Source organism: Narcine bancroftii, unplaced genomic scaffold (assembly GCF_036971445.1).
Source record: "Narcine bancroftii isolate sNarBan1 unplaced genomic scaffold, sNarBan1.hap1 Scaffold_649, whole genome shotgun sequence".
Taxonomy (NCBI): Eukaryota; Metazoa; Chordata; class Chondrichthyes; order Torpediniformes; family Narcinidae; genus Narcine; species Narcine bancroftii.
Genome location: NW_027212167.1, coordinates 11,508 through 22,382, shown reverse-complemented (window position 1 = coordinate 22,382; position 10,875 = coordinate 11,508). Strand labels below are relative to the sequence as shown.

General features: G+C 49.9%; 1 protein-coding gene across 1 annotated transcript; it reads right to left on the bottom strand.

Annotated features, from left to right (window-relative positions):
- Positions 1–1,052: 1,052 nt before the first annotated feature.
- On the bottom strand, positions 1,053–6,355 carry LOC138751076 (E3 ubiquitin-protein ligase synoviolin B-like). The gene is made up of 4 exons (XM_069913156.1): positions 6,215–6,355; positions 5,424–5,610; positions 4,708–4,868; positions 1,053–4,323 (listed from the first exon to the last, which is right to left on the bottom strand). The coding sequence occupies exons 2-4, from the start codon at positions 5,606–5,608 to the stop codon at positions 4,172–4,174; spliced, it is 498 nt and encodes a 165-aa protein (XP_069769257.1). The 5' UTR covers positions 5,609–5,610; positions 6,215–6,355; the 3' UTR covers positions 1,053–4,171.
- Between the last annotated feature and the right edge of the window lie 4,520 nt (positions 6,356–10,875).

Here is a 10,875-nt window from a genome sequence, read left to right as displayed (position 1 = left end):
TATTGAATGTACTGTACATACATCTGGGGATTGAGGAGTATTGAAGGTACTGTACATATATCTGTGGATTTGGGATTAACTATATTGAAAGTACTGTACATAGATCTGGTGGTTGGGAGTATCTTTATTGAAAGTACTGTACATAATTCTGGGGAATGGGGACTATCTTTATTAAAAGTACTGTACATTCATATGTGGATTAGCGTGTATCTTTATTGCTGGTTTGGTATATACATATAGGGATAGGGGTGTATCTATTCTAGGTTCTGTACATACATTTGGGGATTGGGGAGTATCTTTATCGAAGATACTGTACAGACATTTGTGGATTGGGGAGATCTTTATTAAATGTACTGTACATACATTTGGATATTGGGATTATCTTTATTGAAGGTACTGTACATATATCTGGGGATTTGGATGTATCTTTATTGAAGGTACTGTATATACATATGGTGATTGGGGAGTGTCTTTATTGCAGGTTCTGTACATACATATGAGGATTGGGAGTATCTTTATTAAAGATACTGTACATCAATCTGTGGATTGTGGAGTATCTTTCTTGAAGGTACTGTACATATATTTACATTTTTCATTAAAGATAGATTTGTTAAACTTTTTTTTATGGTTTCGTTTAGTCGTGCATGGTGGGTAAACCCAGCTTATGATCAGTTTGTCAGTCTCAATTACGGTTGCAAGTCAGGGGCCACCTCTACGCCTATTTTCTTGGCTACCCTTGACCTTCACATCTTTGGGACGCCATAAGAAGCTAGAGCAACCAAAAAGGTGATGGGGCAGACAAAAGGAGCCAGTCTGTCACTGGACAAGCAGGGATCGTCAACACGCACATGCACACTGAGTGCACGGGGCAGAGGCTCTCTGCCTCCTCGAACCAGTGTAATTAAGGAAATCTGTTGGTATTTTTGACTTTTATGCCCCATTCGACCCATCATATTTGTACGAGACCAGAAAAAAAATTCACTTTCCCTACAGATTCAAATCTTCCTAACATTTATCACCTGATGGGTCTTGATTGAAAAATCAAGGCAAGATAGAACCAGCAGATTTTATTGTGCACTCTGTACAATTGCAGCTATTAAAATTTTATACAATATATACAAATTAAATAATCACAAACCCTCATCCCTCTGACTTAAATGAGCAGAATCTATACATTAACCCCAACCCTGAAAGCGACAGAGAGGAGGTGATTTCTTCCCCCGTACCCAACCATTTTTGCCTTCTCTCACCCAGAGGTCGGCAGCCCTGGTGGTCTCAAGGTGATGAACTCCCCCTCTTAATGACAGCAGCTAGTGCAAAAATTATCATCCTTCATTCAATGTCATTGGCAGTGTGGGTGGGAGGTGAAGGGGATAGCCTTTTCCTTTGGAATTGGTGTTCTGTATGAAACAACAGGGTGGGATAAAGCAAATACCACAGTGATCCAAGTGACCATGTTCACCATGGGAGATGACCGGGCATTACTCACTAATCCAGTCAATGAGCTCCCCAGCATGGGGGGGCGGGGTTTGTAGAGGGGAGTCACCGGCAGAATGATAGGCTCCTGACGCCAAATCGATCACAACTGTAGATGGTTGTCAAGTGCACTCAGGGACAACAACACACTAGGAAGGATTGCTGAAGAGGTTAGTGCCTTTGTGCAGTGGAGACGGGAGGAGGTAAAACACCCCCTCGCATCACCAAACAAACCCCCTTCTGTAGCCGCCGGGCCAGGTGTGGCCTGTGGGTGGCAGGTCTACAGGAGTGGAGGCACGACCCGGGATTGGTGCAGGACTACATTTCAGAGCCCCAGTGTTGCCGCAGACCTTGAGCACTGCAGCAACCTGTCGCTGCTATTAGTGGTGTACTTTTAAGTTTAAGACGCACAGCAAGGTAATAGGCCTTTCGGGCACGCACCACACAAACACAACCAATCAACCTACAACCCCACCCCCCCATGTTTTGGAAGGGTGGAAGGAAACTGAGTAAAAACCCCCAGACACAAACACCTCACAGATTACTGGCGCCATTTTTACCCATTTCCCTACCCCCCCCCGTGACTATTGTTCATCTATTTAAGAAAAAAACTAGAAAGATCTTTCTCAACAGCAGCCCTCGTGTACATTTGAGAAGGGGTGGGGGTCAGGGAGAATGGGGTGAAGGATTTGTTGGGAGAACCCATCCCTGGATGAGTGCAGAGCCACCTCAGGTCCCTCTACTTTGGATAAACATTGAGCAATGCCACGGTGGAGGGCAGGGGGTCTTTACTTCCTTTTGAGACTATGGGAGAGAAATCAAGCCTTAAAACACACCGATTGAGATGGCACCTATGTCCAGGGGAGACCTGAATAAGATAGATCATGCTTTTTATTAAATTACCTTTTCAATAGCTAGTGAGGAAGCCCTTTGATTCCAAGAATTCAACTGTGCTTAATTAGCACCCGAGCAGAGGGGGGAAGGTACCCACTTTTCCCCAAGCCCCCAGGATCTCGCCGCATAGCGGGTCCAGGGCACGGATTTCCAGGAATAATGAAGCCCTCCCTCCCCCAACACACCCCCCCCCCACCCACACGCTCGATCACACGGTGACCAGGCACGGGACCTATTCGCTCACCGACCCACAGCATGAGTCTAGATCATGAACAAGTTCGTGGCCAGGGCCAGGCTTGGCAGGAGTTGGACCTTCAGGAGCTGTGTCAGCCTGCAAACCACCCCCCCCCCTCCCCAACCCCAGCAACACAAGATATGTAGAGGTGCACAAATAATCCATCTTCAATGTCAAAGTTTTCCAACAAGGGGTCAAAGCAAAAATAAACAGGAAAGAAACTTTTAAAAAAAAAAATCAACTGGCGTGGCAAGGTGCAAAGCCGGGAGCTGGTTTCACCTTCCAAGGCGGCAGTTCGAGTGGATAGAGAGATGCTGCAGGCACTTTGGGTGAGAGCATCCCTGGGTAGAAGGGGGAAGTCAGTATTTTGGGTTGGCACCCTCTTCTTTCAAAAGAGGACACCCCCGGCTCTCTCCATAAATGTTCCTTGGTCCGTCGAGTCATGCTTGCTCAACTTCCCGTTTCTTACCTACCCCTTGATTACTTCACCGCCTGGGGCTCCAAACTGTTTGCAGCCTCAATCTCCTCCAACACCCCACCCTCCAAATTTAGTCTTGTGGAACCCTGAAAAAAAAATGTAGACATACCGCCCTTCCGGCCCATGAGTCTGTGCTGCCCAATTACACCCCATTAACCTCCACTCCCAGTACGTTTCGAATGGCGGGAGGAAACCGGAGCTCCCCCGGGGGAAACCCACGCAGACACAGAGAGAACAGTGCTGGATTTGAAACCCCAGAGGCTGGCACTGCAACAGCGATGCACGAACTGCGCTGCCCTTGACGGAAAGCGTGGGAAGGAAGGGAAAAATATAATGTCCTCCCTCCCCAACCCCCACCAAATTCAAATAAAAAAAGGATTGTCTGTGACACATTATCCCTCAGGGACATTCATTGCAAGGACCCGTCTGGAAAATTCAGTTTCTAAGGATACTACAAAACTTCAGCAAAGACCTCATTAGTAAAGCGAGGCCGAAATAATAATCGAGAGAGAGTAGGGCATTTGTCGCGGTCTTGTCTCATAGCATGCCAAAGAGGTTCCAGCCATCTTTTACAGTGCGCCTCGAGTAGTTCAGAGTGCGAGGAGAGGAAGAGAATAAAAAGTGCTTGCCATCAAAATCCACAAAGTCAGTTCCAGGTCTTCCAACACCACTGGATTTTCACAGGACCTGTGCCTGGGGAAGGAGCAGCTGGTAATACGGTGGGATGGGGAAGATGGCCACAAGGATCTCGTCTTGCAATCTAATCTGGGTGCATCAGAACGAAGCCTCGGGGGTGACTCAGCACGAACCGCAGGGTTGAGTGTACTTAACACAACAGGAGAGGGTGGGAAGCTGATGCACGTCTGCTTTTACTGGAGATTTCCGATGCTCCCCACCCGCATCGGAGATCATCTTGCGTCCAGTCGTGAAGCGAAGGCTGGGGGGGGGTGGGGTGTTTGTGACAGAAGGGTGGGGTGGAGGAAAGCTTAGGAGCAAAGCATCCACAATACCCGAGTACCCCCCCACCCCAACTCCCCTTCTGCTCCCGCCCTGACCAGCCTTGAGGCGCTGCAGTCTGATCTGAGCAGTCAGTGCTGGGCGCCAGGCCTCTCGAGCTTCTGTAGTCTCCGTCGGCGCAGCTCAGCCGTGTCCGGCTCTCCAAGGGGGTCATCCCCGTCTTCCGGGGGGTTATCTGAGTCCAGCATGGTGTACCCCACTGCACCTTCCAGTTCGCTCTGCCCTGCAAGCACCAGACGGTCAGTTAGGCGCGAAGACCCTCCTGCTGCCACACAGCACGGGAACAGGGGTCAGGCAATGAATCCCTCCCCTCTCCCAAACCATTAATACACTCCCAAGTTCTCCATCCCAACCAAATTCCAGATCTGGTCCAGATAGCAAGGCTAGTGAAGTCTGTATATTGCTGAGGCAAATCTCATGGAGTGGGAAAACAGGCAAGATGGACATGCATTTAAAACCCTTAAAGGAATTCACCAAAGAAATGGACAAAGCCCTTCCATGGGCACCCATATACAATATGGAACGCAGCTACTAAGTGGAGGGATAAACTCCTGGAAATGCTTTGGACGGGGAACCTCTGATTCATTATCCCCAGATAAGCTTTTACCTATTTCCTCGGGGGTGATGGTTGGTTCTGTCGAGGTAGTACTGGCCGCTGGTATGGGAGGACGGGCCGATTCCCCTAGCGAATCCACCTGCATTCCGGTTGTGGGCTCCATCGTCTCTGCACTGGGCGCCGTCCCTTCACTTGTCATCGTTCTGGGGGGGCTGGAGAAAGGCAGCTGGATTTACCCTCTCCCCGAATGAGAAGCAGGGGTCAGTCCCACCCAGGCTCTTGAAGCTGGTTGTGCGGGCACTGGCCAGGTGTTCACACACATGGGGAGGAGGAGCGGGAAATAGAAAAACAGCCGGGAGGGAGGGGGAGCACGGAGCTCTGAGAAACAACGGTGGGGGGAAGGGGGGCACAGAGCTCTGAGAAACGACCTGGGTGAGACAGGCACAGAGCTCTGAGAAACAACTGGAGGGGAGAGGGGCACAGAGCTCTGAGAAACAACTGGAGGGGAGAGGGGCACAGAGCTCTGAGAAACGACCGGGAGGTGGGGACGGAGCACTAGGAAACAACCGGGGGGGGGGGGGGGGGAGAGTGGGAAGAGCACAGAGCTCTGAGAAACAACTGGGAGGGGGGCACGGAGCTCTAGGAAACCAGAGCTGGAGGAAAGGAGACGTGGGTATAGGCAAAGGGAGATCTGACGGAAACTGGAGGGGTCCCTACTGATGGTTGGAGGATGCCCAGACAGAATACGAGGGGTTGAAGCAGCCCACCTGAGGGTAGCTACCACTGAGAGGTACTGGTGAATCTGGACCATGGCCGCGTCCAGGAGGGTATGGATGTTCTGGAGACACTGCAGTCGCGCCTCCAGGTTCTGCCGCTCCTGCCCCTCCATTGCTCGCAGTTCCTCTTCTGTCAGGCCGGCAAAGCCAGTGGGAGGCATCGGCATTGGAGGCATTGCTGCGAGGGAAGCAGGAAACTGTTGGTGTGTGTGGTGGAGCGGCAGGGCGCAGAAACAGATCCTGTTTCCTAGCCCTGAACTCATCCAGAGCTCCTTGTCTGGCAGTGCACCCCCACCCCCCCCAAAAAAACTGTGCCGTCCCCGCTGTCCAGCTTATAGCCCCCCACAAATCCGTCCCCCCCAACACATCTGACCCCCACTCCGGTAACGCACCCACCTCCAACAACCGTACCCCCTCCAGCAATGCACTCCCCTCACAACCGTCCCCACTCCGGCAACGCAACCCCCCCTTCCATCCACCCACTGCCCTCCAAAATAGAGAAGGTGCTCCTAAGTTCCCCTTTAAACCTATACCACTCCCTCCCCGGTCCACGAATCCCCTCACCTCGTCTCAGGTCCTCTTGCCTCCCCCTCCTACCACAATGTCTTCCCCCCCCCCCTACCCCACAGCCCCTGTCTCCCCTCACCACTGGTCCCCGTGTCTGCTGCCCCACCCCACTCCCACTCCAACCCAGTTGCCACCGGTCCTCCCGCCACTGGTCCTCACGCTTGCCCCCCCACCCAACGGCTGGGTCAGAGCAGGAGCGTTGCACTCGCTCTTACCGAGAGGCGGGGGTGGCGGCAATCCCACCCAAGGTGCCGACGAGAACGGAGGGAATGAGAAGGGAAAACCCGGGATCGAGCTGGCCGGCGAAGGCTCCAGACCGGAGCTGTCATTCTGCAAAGCATCACCGTTGGCAACTGGAATTCGAAAAGGACACAGAAGAGGCAGTGGTTAGTGAGAACGTAGCCCGGGGGAGGAGGAAGGACAGGTGTGTTGCAATCAGAAGACCCAATTGTGGTTCTACAACCTAAAAGGCTCTTCAGCCCATCTGGTCTCTGCTAACCTAACTCATCCCATTTGCCGACATTTGGCCCACATCCCTCTAAATATTTCCTATCCCATGCACCTCTCTAAAGGTCTTTTAAACATTACTGCCAGCTCACTCCACTGCCCACTGTGCAAAAAAGGTGCCCCTCAGAAATCCCTCCTCCTGTCCCATCTTAAATCCATGCCGCTAAATTTCCTTACTCTGGTTAAAAACTATACCACTCATGATTTTTATGAGTCTAAGAAGAGACCCCCTCTCTCTCGGGAAGAAAATTCTTGCCTGTCCCATTTCCTTTCCTTATACAAGCTGCGCCTCACTTATCCAGCCGTTCTGTGATCCAGCAACTCCCACAGGTCTGGTGCATTTGAATCCGCTGCCGTTACTACATACTCCTGATAGTGCGGGACACGAACCCCGGTCCTGATCGCAGGGGCTGTGAAGGTTTTACGCTAACTGTGCCCCCACAGTGTGATTTCCTGTTTTAAGCTTCAAATTAAATTTAGACATAAAGCATGATAACAGGTCATTTCGGCCCACAGGTCCGTGCCACCCAATTTACACCCCATTAACCTATGTTTCGAATGGTGGGAGAAAACCATAGCCTTTGTGGGGGAGACACGGGGAGAACGTACAAACTCCTTACAGACAGTGTGGTATTTGTAAAGAGGCTAACCGCTATGCCCCCCGCACATTAGGGTTAGGGTTAGGATTAGTAACCCTTAATAACAGAAAATAGACTTCATTCACAACTATCTACAGAGAGAAAACCATTCAAAGCCTCTTTCGCTTCCCTATCTATACATTTCCATCAGTGTACATTGTTACACTCTCTTCTATTTATCAGCCTTGCCTGCACTGTGGCACCTTGTTGTTACTCCCCTCTCTGTTTGACAGACTTCCTGTCAGTCTCAGCCCCTCAGTGCACGGTGACAGAAGGACTCCAAACTGTGGTCCTTCCCCACAGTGCCCTCATGCTGGCCGCACCAAGCCTCAGCGTGCGTGCTCCTCAGGACTTGCTCCTGCAGCCTGGACTGTGCCAGTTGGCAGTATTCCCTCACGACATCTCTGCGGGCCGAAAGACCAACTGGCCTCAGGCAGATCAAAGGGCGAGATGACAGACTTGTGACAGAGTATATAGATAAATTGGGAAAGGTTTGTTAATGTAGGCCACATACAAACACTTTAAAACAGATCTTATTTGAAGTACTGGAGCTCTGCCCAATGCTGGACATATCGAGGCCTCGGAGCATTTGCAAGAGCTTTGAAGAGTGCTCAAGAGACCACTAATGGATTGTTGTTTATAAAAGACAACAGATGAAAGATCTTGTCAGAGCTGGAATAAAGCTTGCTGTTTTAAGAGGGTCATGTGGTTTTGCAGGCAGAGTCAAACAGGCTTTTCTCTCTCTGTGTCAGAGAGAGAGAGACACACACACACACATATCACTTGTACAGTATTACAGCCAGCAGAAGTAGCTGGGTCTGGAACAGGACAAGCTGGAAAGCTCCATTTTGGAAGACAGCCTGGTCAAAGCCCCTGTGGTTCAAGCAAGAGGAGAGGACTGGCTGTCTAATGTTTCACTTGGAATAAGAGAAACAGAAAAGGCACTCTGTGATGACCTGAAAGAAAGAGGTGATCATCTTGAGAACCCCAAGGGGGCAAGTTTCATCAGCAAGACACTGGAGTGGCTGATTAAAAAGGAATCAGTTGTGGATGTCGTGGAACAGCAAATGTCTCTCTGAAAACCGACAAGAACCTTCCTGAGCGGTAACCATTTACCTTTCAAGCACCAAAGCCTGGTAAACTTTATAAATATTAAATGCTGTGCACAGTATAAGAATTGCCTGCAACCAATGAATTTGGAGGAAGGAGAAGTGAGATTGGATTGTGAAGCAAAGAACTTTTCTGAACTTACACACACTTGAGCTTAGAGTTAGAAGGGGATTAAGTTAGGTTAAGTAAGTCAATAGACAAGTTAAAAGTTTGATCCTGTTTTCATGTTTAAAGGTAATTAAAAGCAACTTTTGATTAAGTAACCCTTTTTCTTGGTGAATATCTATTGCTACTGGGTTTATGGGTCCTCTGAGCTTGTAATAGTCTTCCAGAATAATGAGACGGCCTCTACTGCTTCCTTGGGCAGAGAATGTTGCATTTGCAATAGAGGGCCCTCTTTGTACAGCAGACCAGGTGGATCTGGAGCTTGGGTTGCCAATGGATCAAACTGAAGTCTCCGTGGCTACAGAGCACTGGAGGCGAATCCACAGGCACTCAGCATCTCTGCTTCTCTTACTGCAAGGGGGCACCTAGCCATACTAATGGCAACTCTTCGTCTGCCTTATGGAAGGCAAAATCAGATTTTGTAATATTACATTTCCTGTATTATTCCATGAGCATAAACTGGGAACTGGTCAATTTTGGATACAGGACCCAGGCACCCTCCACTATGCTGCTGCCCTCCAGACCAGCTGTTCTAAACCCTGGGCATGGGGGTGGGATAGGCGAGTGCCCCTGCTGAGAACAGCTGCTTGACATAATCTGCTGATCCTTTTCAATTCTGATCATTCACCCCAGGCTGACTGTAAAGCGAAGTTGGTTGCTTCAGCTTCTCCACACTGGAGGGCCTGGGCGCAGACAACGAAATCGCTTGGCTGGGTGCCTTTGCTCTGCCTGCATCAGTGATAGGGATCTCCCAGCGGTCAACAATTTCAATTCTGTGCCGACGCATCTATCCTTGGCCTCATGAATAGTCAAACCAAGGCCACCTGTACATCAAATATTTCATCTGGACACTACAACCAGATGGCATTAACACTATCCCTCAGTCTCCTTTCTCCCCACCGCCTCCAGCTCTCCATCCCATGTAACAATTACAGTATGGAAACAGGCCATCTCCACCCATCTAGTCCGTACCAATTTAAGTGAAACTCCACTAGTTCCATCTACCCGCTCCCTGCCCATAACCCTCTAACCCCCTCACATCCATGCACTCATCTAACCTCCTCTTAAATGACAGAATTGACCCTGCTTAAACCACCTCTTCCGGAAGGTCATTCCACTCAGCAACCACTATCTGAGTGAAGAAGCTTCCTCTCATGTTACCTCTAAAGTTTTGCCCCTTAACATATGACCTTGTTCCAATCTCACCTACCCTCAAGGAGAAGAGCCTATTCACATCTATTCCCCTAAATACCTCCATCAAATCCCCCATCAACCTTCTATGTTCCAATGAATAAAGACTCAGTCCAATCAATCTTTCTCCATATTCTAGATACTGCAATCCAGGCAATATTTTAGTAAATCTTCTCTGCACCCTCTCTACCTTATTGATATCCTTCCTATAATTTGGAGACCAGAATTGCACACAATATTCCAAACTTGGCCTCACCAATGCCTTGAACAGTCTCAACATCACCTCCCAGCTCCTATATTCTATGCTTTGATTTATAAAGGCCAGCATACCTAAAGTCTTCTCCACCCCATCTACATGGGAATCCACCTTCAAGGAATGATGAACAGTTATTCCAAGATTCCTCTGCTCCTCTCTCCATTCCTCTTTCCTTTCCTCCAGCTCTCCATCCCCTTCCCTCTCCATTCAAATAGCCTCCAGCTCTCCACCCCCTTCTCTCTCCATCCCCTTCCCTCTCCATTCAAACAGCCTCCAGCTCTCCACCCCCTTCTCTCTCCATTCCTCCTCTCCCCCCACCCCTCTCCATTCACAGAGCCATCCCCACTCCTCATTTTCTGGTGTGCCCTCCCTCCCTTATCCACTTATTACCTTTTTCCTGTGGGCCTATGCTCCTCCCTCTGCCCTATCCCCTGCTTGCTCATGCCTCAATGAAGGGCTAAGGCCCAAAACATTGGTGATGTATCTTTACTTTTGCTACATTAAGCCCACTGTTTGACCTGCGTTGGGCTGTTGCTTTGTCTCACCACAGGTGTGTGATTCGGAACCACACTTTTGTCTTGCCACCGTCTTTCCCAATTTGCAGCAATGCCGGGCACCTCGCGATGCCATCGGGGCACTGAGGGAGGAGGCTGCAGCAAGGCCAGTGCTGTTCCACACCGCACCTGGGCTGTGAACCGGCTCGCTCATGAGAGCCCCTCTGTGAGATCACAGGGCTGCTGGGACCCTCCTGACAGTGGCAGCGAGGAGAGAACCTCCCCTCTCAGCCAAGACAGCCCCATGCTTATGTGAGCATCGTGTTAATGAGCCAGGGAGTAAAAACACAATGCTGGAAACACTCAGCAGGTCAGTGTACTTTATGTAGCAAAGGTACATAACCAATGTTTCGGCCTTGAGCTCTTCATCAAGGTTCGACTTGGCAGGAATGACAGTTGGGGAACATTCAAGAGAGAATCCCACAGAATTCCCTTCGGAGGCCAAAGGAGAACTT

What these genes read in the sequence shown, in the direction of transcription:
- LOC138751076 (XM_069913156.1), bottom strand. Translation starts at nt 5,608, where the DNA reads ATGCCTCCAATGCCGATGCCTCCCACTGGCTTTGCCGGCCTGACAGAA. An exon ending in TCAGTGGTAGCTACCCTCAG is followed by an intron (nt 4,869 to 5,423) that starts GTGGGCTGCTTC and finishes GCCTTTCTCCAG; the next exon opens with CCCCCCCAGAACGATGACAA. An exon ending in CATCACCCCCGAGGAAATAG is followed by an intron (nt 4,324 to 4,707) that starts GTAAAAGCTTAT and finishes TGGTGCTTGCAG; the next exon opens with GGCAGAGCGAACTGGAAGGT.